Source organism: Zonotrichia albicollis, chromosome 11 (assembly GCF_047830755.1).
Source record: "Zonotrichia albicollis isolate bZonAlb1 chromosome 11, bZonAlb1.hap1, whole genome shotgun sequence".
Taxonomy (NCBI): domain Eukaryota; kingdom Metazoa; phylum Chordata; class Aves; order Passeriformes; family Passerellidae; genus Zonotrichia; species Zonotrichia albicollis.
The window spans coordinates 9,957,139-9,980,631 of record NC_133829.1 but is presented as its reverse complement, the minus strand read 5'-3'; the positions used below and the strand labels follow the sequence as shown (position 1 = coordinate 9,980,631).

General features: G+C 40.4%; 1 protein-coding gene across 5 annotated transcripts; it reads left to right on the top strand.

The window, feature by feature from the left end:
* The first annotated feature begins 2,128 nt into the window (after positions 1 to 2,128).
* On the top strand, positions 2,129 to 22,482 carry GABPB1 (GA binding protein transcription factor subunit beta 1). 5 transcript variants are annotated; one of them, XM_074549289.1, is made up of 9 exons: positions 2,129 to 2,262; positions 8,967 to 9,074; positions 9,878 to 10,045; positions 10,507 to 10,701; positions 11,799 to 11,910; positions 12,292 to 12,405; positions 14,053 to 14,238; positions 15,534 to 15,649; positions 20,511 to 22,479. In XM_074549289.1, exons 2-9 carry the CDS (start codon positions 8,967 to 8,969, stop codon positions 20,661 to 20,663), a joined length of 1,152 nt encoding a protein of 383 aa, XP_074405390.1. In that variant the 5' UTR covers positions 2,129 to 2,262; the 3' UTR covers positions 20,664 to 22,479. The 5 variants fall into 5 exon arrangements, with proteins under 5 accessions (XP_074405390.1, XP_074405389.1, XP_074405391.1 ...); XM_074549288.1 differs by lacking the exon at positions 2,129 to 2,262 and adding an exon at positions 2,365 to 2,500 and having other exon boundaries at positions 20,511 to 22,475; XM_074549290.1 differs by lacking the exon at positions 2,129 to 2,262 and adding an exon at positions 2,417 to 2,564 and having other exon boundaries at positions 20,511 to 22,482.
* The last annotated feature ends 1,011 nt before the right edge of the window (positions 22,483 to 23,493 follow it).

Sequence of the window (23,493 nt, the reverse complement as noted above, 5' to 3'; positions counted from 1 at the left end):
CTCACTGCTGTCCAAATTGGACTTAGAGAACTCTTTTATTGTTTCTCTTATATGAAAAAATTCCATGATACAGTCTTTGGTTTTACTTGTATGGGCACACCCCAGCCATATATAGAAAAGTGTTTGGGGAGGAGCTGCCTATGCAATTAGCTTTACCCCACTCCAGAGCTTGTTAAAACATGCTAATAATGTTGATTAAGTTATAACATGCTGTGGTTGCCTCAGGTTAGAACACATTTCCCTATCAGCACGTATGTTCTTGTGCAGCAGTATTAAATAAATAAATTAATTTTAGTAGAAATTGGTGTGCTTTTTAGTAGAAATTGGTGTGCTTTTTAGTAGAATGTATTAGATTTTTAGCTAAAAAAACATTTACATTTTCTAAAGCAGGGTAAAATAGAAACCATGCTTTACAGATTTGAAAGATGTTCTGACTGCCTACATCAGACATCCAATGTCTCTCTCTTACAATGGAGTTTTGGTGAATGCCTTAAAAACCTCGACATGATTATTTTGGGATCATAATAATGAACTGATACACAGTGCTAATGGACTAAATGCAGACTGCATTGTTCACCTCCATGAGAGATTGTCATTAATATGGAAAGCTTGGCTTTTCTGTAGCACTGCTGCTAACACCACAGTCTTCCCGTTTTGTTGGCACACGCCTGTGAGGACATTGTAACATTTTCTGTGTCTACTGCTACTGCGTAAATGAAAGCCATGACACCAAAGCCAACATGACACCCTAAATCCTTGTTGAGAGACACAGACACTTGTCAGAATGAAAGAGAAGGGTGCTGAAGGTTGGATTCAAGGGTTCCATGCCCTGGGTGACCAGTGGCAGCCCCGATTTGCTTGGATTTGTTCTCTAGTGCCGCCTTCTGGCTGAGCACGCCCAGAAAAACCAGTCCACAGGTGACAGGAAGAAATGGTTACTGCTTGGAATAATGTTATTTGTATTTTGTACAAAGCTGCATTAGGTAGGTCAAAGGCAAATAATAATGGCTCTGTAAACAGCATTATAACAGGTATTCCTCTAATTATCTCGTGGGTATTATAATCTCCAAAATAACAGGCTGGAATTTTGTCATTGGTATGTTTTCCTGAAGGATGACGATTCTGAGATCCATGCTTCACAGTAGCAGATGTATGACTTGGAACAGCTTTGGGGAGAATGTGAGAACAACCATTGTGCATTGTTGAAGCAAAACTGGGAGAGAAATGTTTCGGGGCCTGAGCTGTCAGGTTCAGTATGAGCCTGGGACTGAGGGCCAGAGCCCTCTGAGAGAGCAGCAACAACCGAAGGCTATTTTGGAGCTGTCATCCTATCAAGTCCTATTTCTATGACCCCTAAGTGGAGCTTCCTCTGTATTTGCAACTGGTGAGGCCACACCTTCAATACTGAATCCAGTTCTTAGACCCTTAATTTAAGTACATTTTGGGGCTGTAAGCAGGTCCAGAGAAAGGCAATGAAGCTGGTAAGGGACCTGGAACACAAATTCTGTGAGGAGCAGCTGAGAGAGTGGGGGTTCGGTCTGGAGGAGGCTCAAGTGTGACTTTATGCTCTCTACAACTCCCAGATCAGAGGCTGTGGCCATGTGGAGGGAGTTGGCCTCTCTCAGGTAACCATCGCAAGAACAGGAGGATAGAGTTTGGAGTTCCACCAGGGAAGGTTTAGGTTGAACATTAGGAATTTCTCCACAGACAGGGTGATTAGACATTGGAATGGGGATGTGATGGAGTCACCGTCCCTGGGGGTGTTGGAAGGAAAGACCGGACCTGGCACTCAGTGCCGTGGCTTTAAGCTGACATAGTGGTGTTGGGTCACACGTTGGACTCATGGTCTCTGAGGCCTTCTCCAACCGATTTGACTCCATGATTATCTCCACAGCTCTGCCTCACACAGGCAAGGCAGGCAAGTCCATACTCAGAGATTGTACCCTCGCCTGGGAGTACAAGCAGAGCTCCAGTAGCCACGAGGCGGGAAACGCAAGCTCCACCATCCTGTGCCACAGAGTAACCCGGGACAGCGACCCCTGCCCTTATTCCATAAGCTGCCTCTAGGGAGGCCACCCGGGCCCGCCGAGAGCGCGGGGCCCGACCCTGCCCCCGCCGGGCGGGAAGCGGAACGGAACATGGCGGGGCCCCTCCATCCCGCGCTTCCCCGCCTTTCCCCGCGGCGGCGCGCATGCGCGCTGTGCGGCGGTGAGGCCGTATCCCTCCGCGCGCCCCTTTTCCCTCGATGTCTGTGTTAATAAGGTAATTCCCGCGCCCATGGTAAGTGCCGGGCGCCCCTCCGGGCCCGCCCGGGGCGCCCCGCGCCGCCTCGCGCCCGCCCGCGCGCCCGCGGCGGGGCAGAGCCGCGCGGAGCCGCGCCACTCCCCTCCGCCCGCCGTGTCCCTCCGCCGGGTGCGGCGCGGACTCTCGTGTGGGGCTCTCGGCCTGCGGAGCCCCGGGTCGGTGCGGCGGCGGCGGCGGCGGCCGGGCCGGCAGCACGGTAAGGGCCCGTCTCCGCGCCCCGTCTCTCCCTCACCCCCCCCGGGCCGGCCAAGCTTTTCCAGGTCAGTCTGCGCCTTTGTATAGGGCCCTGTTACCGGATGTGGAAGTTGATCTCTTCGCTGGTAAAAAATAATTCCACTTCCCCCGGAACCCGGCGCCGCGGCTCCCTCCGCAGCGCCCAGCCCAGCCAGGATTTCCTGTCGGGGAGAGCGGGCGGCCGGCCGGCCTTCCGGGGACCCCGCCGCGCGGGGGGCGCGGGCGGCGCGCTGGGCCCCGGCGGCGGCCTGGGCGGCCCGCGGGGCGCGGGCGAGCGCGACGCGCCCGGCGAGGGACCCGGGAGCTGCGGGGCAGAGCGGGGCCGGGCTGGTCCCGCGGGTTTCTCCGGCGGGCAGCGCGGTGCGGGCCGCGTGGGCACGGTCCCGAGCCCCGCGGGGGCCGGGGGGGCCGGCGGGACCGCGGCCCGGGCTCCTGAGGCGGCGGGGCTGCGTGCGCGAGCTTGGCGCCAAAGGTGCCCTGGGGAGAGGCGGCTCGGGCGGGAAGGGAGCGGCTTCCCCTCCGCAGTGCCCCTCGCCCGGAGTCTGCAACTCTTGCTTTGGACTCTTAATAAAGCGTACTATGGGAGCATAACAGTGGGATACGATGGGTTAGTGCGGATTGTCGTTTTTTTTTGTTCTGATTTCCCCAAATAGTCGAAGTAGTTTCCGTTGGTGGGACGCTGGTGGCACGTCGGTGAAATCCCCTGTAGGAAGTCGTCTGTGGTAGTTCTCGAAGCATTTGTGTATTTTCCTTTGACCTGCTTGCTAAGGTGGCTTTGATTTAACGGCGAATGCTTCATAGTAGCGTTAAATGTGCTCACAGTTGTGAATGCATACCCTGTAGTTCTTCAGCCTATTTTAAGTTACTCGTTACTTCTGAAGTATTAGTAAGACTGTGCAGTTAGCTGAGTTTTGTACATACAAGTATTTGCAAGGGAACATAACTGTGCCGTGTAAGTAAGGTTAAGAGTATATGTGGCAGATCAGCATACTCTAAATAGAGACTTGTTCATGACCTACTTTTTTTGCTGAAAACACTTTGTTTTCTAGTTGGATTTTTTTTAGGCCTGTGTGCCAGACAGAAACTGTCGAGGAAGATTCCTCATGATGAAATGGATGTTGTTGGTAGGAGGTGGATGATTTTGATATGATGGTGTTTTCAAGCGTAATCAACCTGAGACATTCTCCTAAGGCTGTGGTACAGTTCAAAGGCTACATCACAAGCCCTTGGATTCTTCATATCAATCACAGCTGCTGCAAATTAACCTTTTTGGTATCTAGTGCCAAATTTATTTGTGAAAACTGTAGGTTGTTGGCAGTGCCAATCCAAATCTTGGTGCCAGTGTTCACCCTTGTTGCATAACACTCTTTAGATGTTACAGATCATGGCCAAATCTGTGCTCTCCTATGTGAAAAAAGATGTAGAAAAGTCTTTTTTTTATTTGAGTTATTTGAGTTCTTTGCTGATTGGTGCTTAAGTTAATGTGTGAGCTTAATAGGAGGACAGACCTGCATTACTAACAGGCCTGGCTGTCTTTGCCACTAAGCTATTCAACAATGTTTGCTTTTCTCAGATCAGGTATTTTTCATCTGATGCATGTGTGACATGAAGGTCATGTTGCTGTTCAAGCAGACTAGAGAGAATTTAATTACAAGTAAAACAGTCAGAGGAAAGCAGAAAGCACTGGAATTAAAGCTGACTGCAATTAACATATTAGTGTAATTTTCACTGTCATGATAGCAGTGTGGATAGTCTAAGTCTATGATATCTATATCAATATTTGAAGTATTGCTTGTGAAATCATTATCAAAAGATGTTTGATTCATGTAGGAAACAGGAACTTTTTGAGTTTGTAAGTTGCTATAATCACTGATAATTGGTAATGTACATTAAAGTGATATCAAAGTGTTCATGAGGTTAACTACTCTATGCTGAACTTCAAAATATTACTGACCTTGGTATGGACAGGCACATAAAATTAGCTAGAAATGGCCATTCTGAATTTCTAGCAATACTGTGAGATGTTGAAATCAGTAGGGTGGTAGCATTTTTGAAGGTCGGGTCTGGGCAAGCAGGTTAAATTGGTTTTTTCTTCAGTAGTGGGAAGAAAAAGACATTCTCAAAGGGTGTTATTTTCCCAGATGTAATGGATGTGAGAGATGATGGGTCTCCAGCCATCTTCTCAGTGCAATTCTGCCATCTGTCACTTGAGCAGGGAAAAGTGTTTAATGAGCCTTTAATGGAACTTGGTGATTTCAAGCCCTTATCAGAGACACTGTGTTGGTTCAGGTACCTGATCAGCTGCACTGCTGCAGTCCATGCTCCTCTGGAGGAAGGGTGTCCCTTTCAGGGGTGCCCCTGGGGACAGACACTGGGCTGGGAGATCTCCGTGCTGCCAGATGTTCTGCAGCAGCTGGTCTGGGCCTGTTGATCTTGACCAGCTGATGCTCAGCACCCAGAGGAGCAGGTCTGGGCTCCAGGGGGCAGGACACCACCCTGAGAGACGCTGCAACATTTGGAGCCAAACTTGATTTTAATTTGGGCTGCAGTCTCTGCTGCACTGTTGTCTGTAGACTGTGGTGTGGTAGCCAGGCATCCCAAGCTGCCAGGTTTTAGCTCCACTTGCTTCCCACAGAGCCTGTTTCACACACAGTTCCACCTAAACTCCTGTTGAGTGCTATTCTACACCCTTCTGGTAACAGTGTCATCTTTATTGAGTGTATAAAAACCTAAATCTAAGATGGATGCAAAAAAGTAGTATCATTTTCCTTTGAACATAAGTAAAATAGCAATAACAATTTGATGTTATTTTTAATTACCTGCTAATTGTGGCATCTGGCTAATGAGACTGTGCAGAATACATTGCAGTAATGTGGAAGTTCAGGAGTTGATTAAATCAGAGAAGTCTAAACCCAGCAGAAGCTCTTCCCTATTTACTCACTTGTAGACAAAACCCTCTCTTCACACATTTGTGTAGGAGCTCTTAGAAGCCTGAAAACATTATCACATTGCCATAAGAGTAACTCCAACAGTCTCAAGTCTTTATTTCAGAGCCAGTGATGCTTTTATTCTCCAAAAAAGTCCTCATGCAAAGTGTTACACAGCTGTCATGCTAGCAGAGCTTGATGGAAATGACACAGTGAAGAGAACCCTCAAACACTGTTCAGCAGAGTTGATTTTAGCTCTGTGGAGTAGCAGCAGACTGCTCTTTGAAATAGCAATCTCATTTCAATTTTAAATGTATTATTGTATCTTGCTTGTGATAGTATCACTGCACTATTGTAGAGTTGCTGAGCCATCTTGAGGGAGCAGCTGGAAGGGTTTGGTGGGATGGGAGGCTGGGGCTGTGCACACCCTTCTCACTCTGTCCAGGACTGTGGGTGAGTGTAGGGGAGGTTGGATGTTGTCACTGGGGGGTTTCTTACAGTGCCAGTCCTTGGGATGGGCTGCCAAGTGGAAATCAGACTTGGGTTGACAACTCTTCAGAAATTTTGTGAGTGCTAGTTAAAAGTGATTGGTTCAAAGTGATTAAACGTGCATGAGTTTTGTTGGAAATGCCTCTTTGTTTGCTGCTGTTAGTGCATTAGTGGTGTGCAAAGGGATTTTTATTATTTTAGTTGAACAGTGGAATTTTGTGAGTTTTTTTCTTTTTTCCACTAGATGGCCCAAGCACGCTTCCAAGTACCCCATGAGAACTGAAACTTGATTCGTTTCTCTTTTAACTGAAGTAAAAACTCTACATTGAGAGGCACATACCAACCTGTGTGATGCTTTGTGTTTGTTTAAAATACAAACACCTTCTATCTACCAAGAGAGTGTTGGTCAATGGAAGGAATATGCAGTAATGAAAGGTTATTTTTTCCTTGATTAGAGCATTTTTTATCAAGTGTAGTATAAAGCTGTTTAGTCTTGTGTTGAAAAGAGAACTGGTGTGCTTTCACTGACTGCTCCACAGTAATTCAGGGAGTTCAGGGAGCCTCTGAAAAAATGTTGATCTGAAGTTTGTCCCTAACATCTCCTGGGACTGAGACTGGTATTTTGCAGGTCACCATAATTGATATTTTTTGCGGGGTGGCTCGAGTTTTGCTGCACAGGGTTTTCATAACAGCTTTGCAGTTCATTTCAGCAGTGTATAGATGTGGGCAGTGGGTTCTGCATAGGCTGCTAAATGTACAGGCTAATTTAATTCAGTTTAACAGACATGAAGTGTAACTTGTTATCGTGAGTATCTTTTTGGTCAGTGGAGGAAGATGGATATACCCTGAAGGCAGCTCCTCCATGGGGGTGGTTGGACACTGGAATGAGGCTGAAGTGGTGGGATGTTCATCCTTAGAGAGACATTCAGAACTCAACAGGACTGAGCCCTATTAATATCCAGCTCTGGCTGGGATATTGAGCTACATAATCTTGACAGGTCTCCTTCAGCCTTAATTATTCAGCAATTCCAAAATGGGATTTTATTAGTTCCTTTGCTCTACTGCTGTTTAAACCAAAAATAAATGGAAAATGGATAGTTGTGTTTCTGAGCAAGTTGTAACCTCAGTAACTCCCAGCTTGCCTTTGCTTCTGAGGGCCTTGATGTGGTGGTGTTAGACCACCAGAAAAAGGATGTCTGTCTGTGAGTGTACTTCTCCTCCTTGACTTGCAATCCCCACTGGGGAAAAAAAAGCCATTTAAAGGGAGTGCTCTATTGCTTCATTTCACTGCTGCACTTGCCAAGTGCCAGCTCTTGCCTTATGTTTGGTATTATTACTTCTAGTGTCTCTTTTTATGACAGATTTTTTCTTACTCCATTTCTTAGGATATTTCAGATGACAGGTATGACAGATTTTTTCTTACTCCATTTCTTAGGATTTTCCTAGGTTTTCTCTTCTGCTCCTTTCCTGTATGGGAAAGAGACAGCTGTTGTCCCTTCCTCTGCATCTGACTGTATTCCTTTTTTCCTTCCTTTTCCCATTGTTAGTATTTGTCCTGTCCTGTCACCTTCCTGCTTCTCTTCCCTTTTCTGGCTGGAGACAAGTCAGTGTGTTCACATGTACCAGAAGGATGGGCATAAATGGAGTATTTTGGTGGCAGGAATATTGCTGCCTGCAGTCAGTTCTGCAGACAGAGGTCATCTGCCCTAGTTCACAGCCCTGCTGATCTGTGTTCAGTACTGCTTTTGCAGTATTTTGGTCTCCTTTCTAGTTTCTTCCAAAGTCAACAGCTTTCAGTTTATTGAGCAATGTGCCAGTTGAGCCAGGAACAGAGAAATTTCTAAAGATACTGTTTTTATGATAGATTTGTATGTTTAATGGGATTTCTTTCCTGGACTGATACACTCTTCACTTTGTGCAGGACATTGGCTGCATGGCCTCACAACTGCTGTTATTAGTAATACAGGCTTAACTTTGTTTGTGACTGGAAACTGATGAAAGCAATTCCATTTTTAACATCCTGGTAGTAGAAAACGTAGCTATAGGAATACTAAAATGTTAGTAGTAGTAGCAGTAGTATTTTTTGGTTAGTAGCATAAGTTATGGTTTAGTTCTAATTTTTTTACCAGAGAAATTTAATAACAAGTATGAAATGGGGCAATTTTAAAAAGTTGTGTTTCTAGCAAATCTTTGATGCAACAGAAACAGGTGTAATTTGTCTGCATATATTATTGCAAGTATTATATGGAACCTTGGTGTGAAAGGGATGTTGTCCAATCATGATGTGAAGGTTTTTCAGCTAATGTCTCAGTCAGGTCTCAAAACTTTGCACTTCACATGGTTTTAGTAACTGTAGTTAAAGCAGGCAGTAATATTTGTTTTCAGGCAAGGGTTTTATTTCAGGTACCTGTTGTATGTAGGACAATAATGTGCTTATTGTGTAGTTTTGCATCTAGGGATACAGAAATTAAATTTTAGGGTGAACAGAAATAGTGGTGGACAAGATGTCAGAAAGGTGCTGTGTTTCATACCTATCTCAGTGCATTTACATAGTGGTACCCCCTAAATACATGTAGGCATTTTGGATAAGTGGATTTAGTGCCTTTGGGTGCATGACACAGCAGCCAAGATGTAGAACTGTGTGAAAGCTGGACCAAGCTGCAGAAGGTTGCAGTATCAGGTGAGAGCTTTGAAACCACCTTCTGCTATAAGAAATGTTCATCCAGTTCAGTTTAAACTTTGTTTAACTTTACAGCTGCAGTGGTTACAGCACTGTCATACTGAAATCTTCAGAATAATATCAGTTCTGTTTGGCTGGCAAAAGTAATTCTAAAATCAGAGTGCTTGTTGCAATCAATAGAGCTTGTTCTCATGGCTAAAATACCAACTCCGGTTTCTGAACTTTTCAGAGTAGTTCAGAAATAATAATTTAAAAAAAAGGCAACATGTATATATTTAAAATAGTGTTAATGTTATTATTTTGTCTTTATATTCCTTTATGTTCTTCACTAGATGTCACTAGTAGATTTGGGAAAGAAACTTTTAGAAGCTGCACGAGCAGGTCAAGATGATGAAGTTCGCATTTTGATGGCAAATGGAGCACCTTTCACCACAGACTGGGTAATGACAACTTTTCCAGTGGAGAAAGTAAATCTTACTTTGCTCACCTGAAGAAGGAAATACTCTTCTTACAATTCAGCATTTATATTACAGTTCTTCTTGGAATTGTGCATTCTCATCATCTAGTCTCTAATTCAAAATTAAACATGTCTGTTTCTTCATATGTCCTCCTACTGATTTTAGTAACAGACTGTGAGTGAGCTCATTGTGGTGACTTTCAAGATGAGCTTCGGAATGGTTAATGAGGAAAAGCAGCAATCATCCTCCTCATTACTGTGTTTATACACTTAGTGTAGTAAGAGGTCTGAATTATGAAAACAGTCCTAACTACCTAATATGTGCAGCTGAGAGTTTCCTGACATAGGGATACTGAGTTGTCTTTTGGGTGTGCTGATTTTTGAATAGGTTGTAGAGAGAGGTCAGGTACCCAAAATTCCTAGGGCGTTTACAAGCTCTTAAGAGCCTTAATCTGCTTAGTGACCTAACTTCCAAATTAACTCTGTTTTTAGCAGGAGGTTGGACTTAATTGACTTCCAAAGGTCCCTGCTGACCATCCCTAAAAATGGAGTTAGACCTCTTGAAATGTTACAAAAAGGCAGAAAAAACAGAGTAAAAAGAAAGCAACAACAAACTTCCATCCCCCATTCATATTCTGTAAAAGCCTCAACATCTTCTCTTCTTGAGACTACAAGGGGAAATGGTTTTGAAATGGCAGCTTGACACCTGGGTTTGGTACCTTGAGAGTAAGAAGAAATGCTTTGTTCTGCCATCTGTTAGAGCTGCATGTTTTGTGTTCATTACAGCTGGGAACATCTCCACTTCATCTAGCAGCACAGTATGGACATTACTCCACCACAGAGGTGTTGCTGCGGGCAGGAGTGAGTCGGGATGCCAGAACCAAAGTGGACAGAACTCCATTACATATGGCAGCATCAGAAGGCCATGCCAGCATCGTAGAAGTCTTACTTAAGGTACAAACTGCTGAAACAGGTCTGAAGTGGGGTTATTGCAATGGTTTATGATCAGATATTTGCAATTAATATGGTCGTGAAACCAGCATTGAAATTACATGAATAGTTAAACTGTGTGCATTGGGAGCTTTGTTTTCCAATTACACTGTAATTTATTTTACATTAAAATCATCATGATTTCAGGTGAATTATTTACTGCTGTTTCAAAATAAGAATACTACCTAATTTGATGTTGTGTTTAGTAATAGATTTTAGAAGTAACATGTACTTTAGAGAATCTGTAATTCTTTTGAAATAAATAATGTATTTAGTAGATAGATTAAATTACTTAAAAAAATGTAATTGTAAGATACCAGGGCATTCCTCATGGAGAAAAACAATTTAGGGCTTCATTCTGTGACCAGCATTATTTAATTGAGCTATTTGTAATGACATAATTTATGCAATGATCTTGTTTGTAGCATGGTGCTGATGTCAATGCCAAGGACATGCTCAAAATGACTGCACTTCACTGGGCTACTGAACATCACCACCAAGAAGTTGTAGAACTCTTGATAAAGTATGGAGCAGATGTTCATGCTCAGAGTAAATTTTGCAAAACGGCATTAGATATTGCAGTAGACAATGGAAATGAAGACATTGCAGAAATATTACAGGTAACTTTTAATTCTTCATGTTAAGGGAACTTGCAGCAAAGTACTTGATTACCCATGTCATAAACTGAGCTTTTACTGTAGCAGCTATGACACCATCTATTGATAATGCCACACTCCAGTCTAGTTCAATACATGAAATGAGATTAATGGTAGTAAACATTACTTGGTCAAAGAACATTTTCACCACCTACAAAGTTAAGGATAAGTATTCTTTATTTTCTTAAGTATGAGCGATGTAATACACAGAGGTAGGTGGACTCCTTAAAGTTGAGGTGTAAAAAAACCCTCCCTTCTCTGACAGTTTATTCTGACTATCCCCTAGTATTCAGTTAGCTTCATATATGGATAATAATTTCCTAGTTGGAGTTCAGACAGGACAGAAGAGATGCCAATTTTTCCAGAATTAGAAAAGCTAAGATTGAATTGTTGGAGAATTGATTTTTAATAGATAATTCCATGGAAATGTGTGCTCCTTGTTCAATAGTGTTGTTAAAAGCAAACTAAGTGATAAATCTTACTGAGAAAGAATGCAAAGCAAATGAAAAATATCCACTGTATGAATTAGGCCAGTGTATAAATCTGTAACCTCCCTGTGTCTTTAAATGTCTGAACTTCTGGTGTGTTCCTTTGGCCTCCTCCTGACTGCAGAAAGGGTGGAGTAAACAGAAGTTAGTGATAATTCATAGAAAGACACAAAGACTGCCACGTCCATTTCGTGGCAATTGCAGAGCTGTCAGAGTAGCTTTCCATGACATGTATCTGCCCCAGCAGTCTTGGTTCTTCACACTTCTTTTTTAGAAAAGTGAGCTTGCATATCTGCAAAAGAGCCTTGTCCTCATTGTTTACATAACTGGTAGGGAGAAGTAGTGGTGTGTTGTTAAACTCTTTCACTCCAACAGATTTTCTATCTTTAGATTTCAACAAAAAAAAAGTTTCTTATGCACTTGGAGATAGGACACGATGTATGTGTATTGCAGGGGTGCAGTGAGGGAGCTCCTCCTTGTTTGTGTGAAGCATGCAAGGACTGTAGCTGTTACACAAGGCAGCAGCTCCTGTGTAGCTGCAGTGGGGATGATGTTGTTCCCTTTGTGTCCCAGATTGCAATGCAGAACCAAATCAATACGAACCCTGAGAGTCCGGACACGGTGACGATACACGCAGCCACGCCGCAGTTCATCATCGGGCCTGGAGGGGTGGTCAACCTGACAGGTCTGGTATCTTCTGCACATCCATCCAATAGAACAGCTCTTTAGGTGCCTAAAGGATAGCTGTGGGATTTTATACTTTCACTGATTTTCACCTTTTAGTGGAAAGGTGTGAGGAAAAACAGTGCTAAGAAGAGTTGCCATATTCCTCGTCAGTGGTTTTTGTGTGTTGTAAATATGTACATACCTAAAACAATGATCTTCGCAGGCATAAATTATCAGAAATTCTATTTGCTTAACAAACCTCACTTCAGAATAGCACTTTGGTTCAGCAGAATGCTGCTGAAAATGGAGTGTGTGCTAGAAGCTTCAGTGCAATAAAAATAGAAAAAGGGACTTTGCTGGTTTTAAATTTATCAGCTAATTTTTTTTTTCATCCTTCTAGATGAAACAGGAGTGTCTGCTGTACAGTTTGGAAATTCATCAACATCAGTATTAGCTACGTTGGCAGCTTTGGCAGAAGCATCAGCTCCACTGTCTAATTCTTCAGAAACACCAGGTTAGAAAGCTAAGTCATTTAAATCATTTAATGAATTTAAAATACATAACTTCAAGTTTCTGTCAGCTCGTGAAGTAGGGCAGTAAATAATGATTCTATGGCTATAGATAAGGAAGGAGAGCAAGGAAGGAATAATGACTATTTTTTGGGGGGCTATTTTTTCTTTTTATACAGAATAGCTTCTTTTTAGACAAAATCTTCCCTTTTCTTTCAAGATTTTGAAGAAGTTTTAGCCATGTTTCCTTCCAGAACTAAAACCCAACACTGAGTTTGACACTGAAAGATCAGAGCTGTTTGCCACAGCACCTCAATTGGCACTTCCAATTGAGACTTTTTTGTGACAGTGGCCTTTCTTACTGCTGAGCCTGTACTTAGAAGCCAAATCAAGTTCAGTACAACACCACTTATTCATGTGGGAGTTGCTGTTTTGGTTTTCTGAATAAACACTCTGTGAATATTTAAGCAGTGTTATAGGACTGTAATCTCTAAACATAAAGATCTTCAGAAGACAATGTCTGCAATCATTATTTCAATTACAGAGTGATTTTTCTGTGTATGTTACATTGTAATTAACTTAAAAGATGAAAGCTTCAGAGTTTTATCTACCTTCTGTCATCTTGAACATCACAACACAGTCTATAGGGTTTTAATTTCATCTCTGCAGATAGAGAACATTCTAATGTCTGTTATCTAAATCAAAGGCTTTGCTTTTACCATGACAAATTGAAAATAAAATACAGAGCTAGTGTTCTTGAGTTTCCCTGATTGTGGTACCACTGGTTTTGCTCTTTGCCTCAGCATCCTGTTGGATGGTAGCACAGCACCCCATTTGCAGCATAGAGTGCAAGCTGGGCTGTGTGCTGTAGCTCTGAATGCAGGGCTTTCCTTGTCCTGCCTTGATTTGTAGAAGTGATACAGAGCTGTGAGAGTTCACTGCTTTATACTCAATATTATTGAGTCATGAATTTCAAATAGTTGAGCTGGATTTTTTCACTTTCACCTGTAAAATTATATACATACAAGGTTTATTTTACTTCTTAAGCTTTATCTTTCTTCTTTGAAGGTGTAAAAATGTCAGCTCTGCAGAACTTTTCCTTTAGTCTTGTTTCATACTTTGTATAAGAAATAAAGTTGTTTGAAGTACTCATGGGGTGCAGACAAAACTTAAGAATCTCTAGGGGTCCTTTAGTCTTGTAGACCATTATATTAATAGAGAAATCTAAGCTGGGTCCTGACATACAGTGGCAAGGCATTGGTTCAAGGTAGTATTACAAGTTAATTTCATTCTGCTATTAGTATAACTTAGTCCAGCTTGTGTACAATGCAGAAGTTCATTGTGTTGTTAAAAGCAGCTGCTGTTCTTGCTGACCTGTTAACACTGACCCCAAAGCATCAATTTTGAGTGGGGTATATCAATATTATTGTATTGAGCAAGGAAGGTGTTGCATGTAAATGTCAAAATGTGAGTGCTTTATGTTGGCCTGATAAAAGACTCTGTTTAAAATATAATACATAGTAAAGTATTCATCAGAGGGTCAAGTTATGAAAGCCATGGAATAAATGTTTCTTTAGCTGTACCAAAATGCATTTGAAGTCATAAAATTTCATTTATAAATTGACTTAATTCCTTTACTAATCTGTTGCTAGTTGTGGCCACAGAAGAAGTTGTGACTGCAGAATCTGTGGATGGGGCCATTCAGCAGGTGGTCAGTTCTGGAGGGCAGCAGGTTATTACCATAGTTACAGATGGCATTCAGCTGGGCAACCTGCATTCCATTCCAACCAGTGGCATAGGGCAGCCCATCATTGTCACCATGCCAGATGGGCAGCAAGGTGAGTGCACACTTGTATGATTCCAGCTTGAGGAACTGTTTTAGCTGTAATAATAACAGTAATAATAATGACTTTTTAGGTGCAAATAGCTTGGACCATTTTGTTTACATCTATGAATTCTTACATTAAAGAAGGCTCAGACATAAACCTCTGCAGTTCAGTGGGTTAACATGTCAGCTGAGCCTCTGCTTTAGGAGACAGAGTAGAAGAGTTACTAAACTGTGGAGAAAACATGGGACATTTAAGATTGCTTTGCCTTCAGTAAGTTTGATTTTTGCAAACTTGTTACAGAAATTAAATGATGGAGTAAAACAAAAACCTTCCTAATTCTTACACTGTTGCATTGCTGGAAGTACTGTGGGGAGGTGAGGCTTGGATTTGGAAATGTGATGCATGAAGCAATGTCTGCAGGCTCCATGGAGTGTCGGTACACTGACACACTGACCTGACAATGTCAGCTCTTACAGCCTGAAGTTTAGAGCAGCACTGGCAGAACCAGTGAGGCCACAGTGACACAACTTTGGTTTTGGGCCATATGTACTGCTAGTGTGCTAAGTCCTTTTTTGTGATGTGTATGCTTTGGGTGGTTTCTTTTAAAGATCCCCTGGTATTATTTAGATAAAAATGGTCCCTTCTCTGGTTTCCTCATGAGGACTCCCAGTGTGAAGCTTGAAGAGTTGTACACAGGAGGCAAATGATTTGGTTCACAGTTTGCCTGAGCTAGTACACCTTGTTATCATTATGAGTGAGTGGCTGTAGATGGCAGCTGAGGTGACAGTTACATTTATTTGTCAGATGGCTGTGTGAGGAATTAGAGTATGATTTCACTGAGAACCCTGATTTTCTTATTTGTGGCTAATAACTACTGGATTATAACTACTGGATTTTTAGGTTACTTAATGTGTATTAAAACAAAAGCAAGATTTGTATTTAGTTTTTATTCAAGAAATATTATATAAATGGTCTGCTATAGAAGTTAGAGTTGACAGGCTGGTGACTCAGCTGCAGTTCTCTGCCATGTCTGTTTACTCAGAAAAATGGCAGTGTTATTCCAGAGCTAATTACTGTAGGCTTTAATAATGAGGAATTTTAAAGTTCTTAAGTAGCATACAAGCAACTAAAGTTTTTAGTAGATTTTCACTGAGCTTATTGTGCACTTTATTATACAGATGTGTTTTCACAAGCAAAAGTATTTGTATTTTTGCTGTTAATAAAATTACTTAAATAATACAAGTTTTATGTAGTGCAAATATTGTTGGAAATAAATGTATTTACATGTACAAATGCATTTTCAGTGCTAACAGTTCCAGCAACAGACATTGCTGAAGAAACTGTAATAAGTGAAGAACCGCCAGTGAAGAGACAGTGCATTGAGATTGTTGAAAATCGTGTGGAGTCTGCAGAAATAGAAGTAAGGAGTATATTACGTGATCTGTGTTGAACAGTGTTCAGGACTGAGATCTGGTTATGGATTTTGTATTGTTCAGGAGGTTAATTTTTGTGTTACCACAGAATGAAGTGTGTGAAACGTTCAACTTGTTCAGTCTCTCCTGTAACTGAAACTCATCTTTTACAAAGTTGTTGTAAAAAGAAAATAGGAGGGCTGTTTGCTTGATCCTATGGTCATGCATGTAAAAATGACACTTGTTTAGGTATGTGAGAACATTTTTTTTGTTTTTCTTGAAGATCACTAGCTGGTTTTTCAAACTGGGTGCTGATACGTTATCGAGTGACTTGACTCTTTCCGCTAGGAGTGAATGAGAGCGCTGTGCCCTCATCCTTCTGTTACAGCCACATGCTTCTGATTGGGAGATCATTTTTAGCAATGTTTCCTTTCCATTCATGGTATCTAGATAACTGTTAATGGAAGTGTGAAACAGTAAGATTCTGTGTTTGTTAATTTTTATCTGTGTGGTGTCCCCCACCTTTTTTTTAAATTCTGAAGCAGTTTGTTATTACACAACTTTGCACCATCTGTTTTTTTTTAAACTATACTGCAAAAGACCTAACAATGTTGAGAGCTCTTTCCTTTTTATATGACAAATGGTTCAGTTTAAATTGTAGCTTTTTTTATACTAGCCACAAAAGGTCAACCATCTCATTCCTTTTCCGGTTACTTCTAACTGTGCTGACCAGTTTTGGTCAAAAGTTTATGAAAATTGCTGTCTGCTTTGACTAGACTGTAAGTTCTCATTTTGTCAACTCCATGATATTTCATTTATCCAAGGTTGTATTCTCCAACTTCTGTTCATATTATCAAATTGTGCCTAATTGAATACTTTTTGTTGTACAGTATGTGCTATATGTTATCCATGTCTAATAACAATAATTACCACCCCTCATCATTTACTTTCCATGTCCCTAAGTTGTTGCATCAAATACTTTTGGCCTTTGCAGCTTTGTGGTCATTACAGATTATCCTGACAGTTGAAATTTTCTTGCTGCATTTTTTAAAATGTATGACTGTTAAAATAAAAGCATTTCTTTTGTTCACACTTCTAAAAATCTGCCTGAATTATTCATAAAGGAAATTACATTTCCTTAAGCTTTTTAGTAATTCTGTTAAATTAATTTTTAAAAAATCCAGATTGGTTAAGGGATAAATTGATGTGTTCTTAAGTACAGATAATTGGTATAAAAATACCAATAATTCTTTTTAAGGGAATTACCAGTTTTATTTATATATGCTAAACATATTTCTCAAATATTGAAAGAAGTAGATTTACATGAGTTACTTGGTCTTTTACTTTTAAGTGGAAGTTTTGATGACTTTCTTGTCCTTGCCTGTACAACTGGAAATGCACATACAGACCTCTGCCTGTGTGTGAAGGCCTTGTGGTGGTTCACAGGGGTGTACGGCTACTAAAGAAGTGCACACAAAATTGATTCACTTAAAATTTCTTCATCACAGACAGTAGTAGATATTTAAATTTGGAGTGGGACCCTTCCCCTCATTAAAGTATTTAAAAAAAAAATTTTATAATGTGGAAATACAGAAAATGTTTGTTTTCTTTGCCTCACTCTAATTCATTCCTTTATTTTATTATGAAGGTTGATTCAAGGCTGGATGCTTTTTTCAGCTGTTTTAAGTTCATAGTGTGTGAACAGTTTACTGTAGTTGTAGAGCTTTTGTAGTTGAAAATCCTCTCATCCATGTGAGGTGACAAACTTTCCTGTGAAAGTATTGTGGAACAACTAAAGCTGTAGTGGTGTTTTTAAATTTTCTATTCTGGGTCTGTTAAGTTAAAACATTTCAGCTCATTTTGTAGATTGACAACAATTTTTCCTAAGCAGTTTGATATTTTAAACATGGGATGGCAGCAGAAAAACCCTGTCACACAGATACTCTGTTTTTCATTTTCATGCATAATTCATTAACATACATTGATCTTTATTTTCATTCTTTAATTTGACTGTTTCTCCCATGTTCCATGTTTGAAAGGTGACATGCATTAGAACCAGGACAATCATTTGATTAGACTAAAAAATAATCATAATTGTAAACTAATTATATTCATGGATTCATATCCTGTGTCTTTGTGTTGTTTAAAAGAGTGGTTGATTATTTTAGTTATAGGTATTCCTATTGTCGATGAAAAGTTACATGTATGAAGAAAATTCCCTGGTAAAATGGAAGATTTCTTTAGAGCAGTGAGCATCCTCTAATTTGATTTTTATCTGAGTAGATGATATAAAAGGACTCCAGATCTTTAGAACACTTCTGGTTGTGTTCTGAAGAATGTCCCAAGAACGCTTTCTGGGTTTGATTAAATTGGTAGATGAGATACAGTCCTCCTCCCTAGATGTCAAAGACTTCTGGATGCCACAGTCAGAGAGCCAGTTTTGACCATTGAGGCCACAGTAGTTAGTTATGTGTTGCTCCTCCAGAAGCTTTGGGCTCTTTCCACTGCCAAGCCACACAGCCAACAATAGTTGGCTTCATCTCCTTAACTCATTCTGTTTGCTGGGACTGTAACAGTCTAAAAACTACACCTGTTAGCTGCTGGACTAATCCCTGTGCCTTGAGTTGCTAGTCTGTCTGGTAGATACTGGTTTTATCTTCTGGCCATGCCTTGGAGGCTTGAGTTTTTTCTCCCATTTTTCTTACCATTTCTGTAATGTGCTGTACTACTTTTGGGTATGCAGCTCTAGTTCTCTCTTCTGTGGGAAATACTCTTAAAATGTTGTTCAAGAACCTCCCCACCCCCAAATGTTTGCAGTGTGCCCTCACTCCACAGCAGTGATTCCACCCCCAAATGTTTGCAGTGTGCCCTCACTCCACAGCAGTGATTCCATCCCCAAATGTTTGCACACATTCCATAGCAGGGATAGCCCCTTGCTGTTTGTAATGCACCACAGGACTTCTTGCCAGTGAACTACCAATGGTTCCTATTTCTGTGCAGGCCAGCAGATAGAGCAGCTTTGCTTTTTGACAGTATTAGGTTTTTGATGGTTTTTGAGACCAATTCTTGGGATAGATAATGCCCAGCTCAGATCCTCCCAGCCTTCAAAAAGGAAAGGCTGCTTTCCAGATGTGGAAGGATCAACTGTTTTGACTAATTCACTGGGATTGTCTTGTAGCTCTGCTCACCAAGGCTCTAATCCATGAGGCTGTTTTACATAAGCTGTTGGTCCCCTCATACTACAGACAGAACTTGTGGCTGGGCTGCTGCTGGAGGATCATTGGTGTGTTTCAGATCCTCTGAGGTGTAGGCTCTGCTGTTCATTTGGCATCTGCCAGGTTAGCTGCTACATGAACATCCTTAAAGTTGCCTTAAAAGCAGAATCCAAATTTTCAGAGGTGGAAGCTGAACCTCATTTTCAAATAAGTAGGCAAAATCAGATGAGCTCTCATTTTATCAGCATATACTCCAAATGAAGCAAACCCTAGCCTGGTGCCTTCGGCTCTTGAAACCCATTTGAAAATCAAGTTGCACTTACTGCAGTTTGTTCTGTGTTCTAGCTAATCTCTTTATAACCTGTTAATATCATCTCCTTCACCTGTTGGTTTTGCTGTTAGCAGTGATCTGACCACCTCTGTCACTGTATTTAAGCACATTCAGCTGACATGTGACTGTGACAAGTACTGAGAACAGGAGCAAGCAGAAGGGAGGCAGAGTATTTTTCTATTTTTCTTACTATGAGGATATGTGAGTGAAGAAGAATAGGGATGCTCTTAGGGGAGTGTGGGGGGCTGAAACTTCTGACAACTGTTAGAGGTATTGAATGGGAATGTGATACTGAACTGCTGGGAATATAGTGAAAAGAGGACTTGCTTTCACTGGACCTTGGTTTTTTGATAAGTTGTTTCTCTGGGAGATGGCTTGTTTCTCTGGCAACGTTCCTTACTGTTCCTACTTAACTACAGTGGAAAGAATGATTTTTCAAATCCAATACTACCTTACTCATAAAAGTATGATGCACTTCAATGAAATGGTATTTGATTGAATATTTGATCAAAACAAGACTATTTCCTAAGCAAATTGCTTTTTCAATTGGTCTCAGAGAAAATCAGACAAAATGACAGTCAGTGCCTACATCACTGGAGATGGAAATGCATTCTCCTCAGTTCCTAAGGCAGCTTCAGAGGATGTGGCATTTCCCCTGTCATTTTGCTTGGAAACCATTTTATATCCACCCTCAGCAAACTTGTATGCAGGATTTTTGCAGTGACTTAAGGATTTCTTTACTAGCTGCTTTTAAAAGGAAAAAAAGCTTATCTGACTAATTGCCTGTTAATTGATAAAGATACAGTGTCCTTGGGGATGTGGTTAGACCTCTGGATTGCAGAGTATCAATCCCTGTTTGGAAACAGTTAAGTTTATGCTTTGGTCAGTGGGCAGCTGACACTCTCCAGTGCAGATGGCTGATAGGTAACAGCTTGTCATTTTTACTGTTTGATTAGATATACAACAGCAAGGGCCTGTTAGATTGGATGATTGGGGAAATGTTCATATATTCTGTTAGTATTTAATCACCACACTTCTGCTTTTTTCATTTAGCTCTTTTTTGGTGAAGATTTGCATGGTACCTTTGCAGCTCAGTAGACTGGGGTTTGGTGTCTCCACAGCCCTGTGTGGGGAGTTGGCTGCTTGATAATTGGGGTCTAATTTGCACAGCAGCATTCACAGGTTTGCCCGAGTAAGAACTGAACTGAACAGCTTCTCCATGATACCCTAACACTTGAACTGCATGTAAAGGAAAAGTATTTGCCATTTTAGTTTGTATTTGATACTTCTTTGACAAAATATTGCTGGTTCTGTTTCTAATAGGAAAGAGAAACTCTTCAGAAACAGCTGGATGAGGCAAACAGAGAAGCACAAAAATATCGTCAGCAGCTTCTAAAGAAGGAACAAGAAGCAGAGGCCTATCGGCAGAAGTTAGAGGCAATGAACCGCCTCCAGACTAATAAAGAAGCTGTTTAATAAAAAATGAACACACTGCAAAGCCTGTTACTTTCAAAAACCTGCAGTACAATCTTGAACTGTACACTATATAGGTACAGCCATGGGATTTCATGATAGAGAAGATGCTACAAGTTGATAACTGGACTTAAGCCGTGAGCTCTGATTGATTTCTTGTAACATAAAAACTCTGAATTTAGAAATTGTGAAAAGTATTTAAAATTAAATACTGTAAATAGTTGGTTTTTTTACAGTTTCAAAATGAGTTGATAAATCTTTTTGAAGGGATCCAGAAACATGAAAAGCCAATGTTTTTGTGAAATTTTTGATTTTAGTATGAATCTAACTTCTGAAAAACAGAACAGTTTTAAGGGTGATGTTGATTTAAGCTGACAATTTGAAATTTGATTATGTGACAAAATTAATTAACAGTTATTTCTACATGATAACAGCTCAACTTCTCTGAATAAGACATTTCCAGGTGGAAATCTTTGTACAGCTTTAAGTAGTTGTCTGAGATTCTCTGAAAACCATTTTTGGTTTTTTTTTTTATTTTAGGTGGTGAAATTTTTATATTTAATTTCAGATATATCCAAGTAGATTTACATGTATATGAAGCTAATATTTTTTAAACTTTTCAGTTTGTACATATGCTGCATGTTTTTATAATTTCTACACATACATCTTGCATAGGTATTTTTCAGCAAAGATGAGAAAAATTATGAGAAAAATGTTTAGCCTATAGGTCATTTGAAGTAAGCTAGCAGCCAGTTTTATTGTGGATGGTATATTTCTTGGAAGAATGTAATTTGTAATTAAGGAGAACAAAAAAGTATCTTAATTTACATATTAAGAGGCAAAATTTGGTAGTGGAGGCGTCGAAACTTCACTTTGTGTGTCTTATGATTTTCCTGTACAAACATTTTAAAGTTCAGTAATGAATAGAAAGGAATGTCTCCACTGGAACACAAATAGTAGCTATTTTAGACTGTCCCTATTGGTCTCTCTTCCCCAATAGCCTTGAAATGACTTCAGTGATACATTTTTTTTAACGGACTTTTGCATTTTAATTACGCAATTGGATGAGTAATTTTTTTTTATGTTGTAGTGATGCTCTTCCTAGCCAGCATCATTGTTCCTCACTGTGATACTGTGTTTGTGTGTGTCTGTGCAGTGATCTATTATGCTTAAAATTTATATGGCACGTTACATCTTCAGAGCATTGTAAAATCTTTTAAAGAACCCTTACTGCTCTGCCTGAGGCAGGTAAGTGAGTGTTACTGTCTCAATTTTTAACTGGTTTAAGTGCAACATGAGGGAGTTACATGACTGGCTTACCACCACGTGAACCTGTGGTCACCTGGGAATGGATCTCAGGAGTTCCTGGCTTCTAGTCCTGTGCTTAGACTGAGCTGCCTTAAGATTGTTCAGTGCTGTGTTACATTAAATTTTGAACTACTGTGCAGATCCGTTTTTTGTAAGATAAAACTCTTTGTGCTTTGCTTTGTTGTTCCATGTTCACTGCTTTTATGGAATTGTTTATATAAACTTAAGCAAAATGTCTGGTTTATCTATACTGTACACGGAAGAATTACCCTTAAAACTGTACTCTGGCCTACTTTTTCTATTTTACAATTAAATATCTTTTCCACATATATAAAGTGTAGAATCAGTTCAATTGGTTTGTGTGTGAATGAGAAGGTCAAAGCTGTTCTGTATTAGACATCTGGAAAAACATGAAAAAACAGTTTTGGGTATAAAATGGCTTTAAATGGTAGGAGGGAGGAATGGGAAAAGAATTGCATTGTACCATACAAAACTTTGTCAAACTGGTCAAAATCTGACTTGGGTTTATAGATTTGGCATTTAGGAAAAATTCTAAATATATTTGTATTCTAATATGTTTGGTAAATTTGATTTTGATTGGCAAATTCAAACTAAAAATAATCAAAAGATAGAAATGGGAAATCTATGGTGATGAGTTTTAGAAGAATTGTTTTCAAGGACATGTTAGTACTAGGACTTGAAGCAAATCTTGTGCAGTGGTTAACTGGAAATTGCTCTATTTTAGGGATTGTTTCAGGAACTATCCATTATGTCATTAGCAGATTGAGGAACCAGTTAACCAAGGGAAATGTGCTGCTTAGGCATTGCTGCAGTGAATTATGTTGTGATGAAAATTATATTTGTGTCCTCACATCCCACAAATTTAACAACAGTGTAATCTCAGTGATTTCTTAATAATGATAAGAGTGGCACTGTTTGAGTGGTGATAGTGGCAACATCCAAGTGGAGAGTTTCCCACGGTTGTGAGAGCAGATGTTGGCAGCAAACAATGAAATGAACCTTTTCTATTCATTCTGTTTCCTGTGAGCAAATATTCTATTCCTCATTGTCCATAACAAAACCCTTCTGAGTGCAGTGTAGCTATAACAAAACCTTATTTATCACCAGCAATATTTACCTTGCCTGTAATCCATTATCAGCTATTTTATTTTAGTTCTGAACAGGACCTGCTGTTTGTTCTCTTCTGCACAGAACAGGAGATGAACCCAATGAAGCCATCACCTGTGAGCTCAAGTGTAGGGTATATGTTACATGAAATATTTCTTATATAGTTTAGCTCTGAAAACATTGTTAAAAATATTGTTCCTTATTTGCTGTTCCAAATTAAAAATATAAATGTAATTAGCTACCATCTGTTTCTTTGAAAGATATTTCAAAGAAATTAATCACTTGTAATGAGCTAAAATCAGGTGTTTTGAGAACTTTGAGCTCATTTTGAGTTGGTCCTTTGCTTGATGCCTGTCCCTTCTTAGCTTGTTCCCCTGTATGGGATCATTTACAGTGC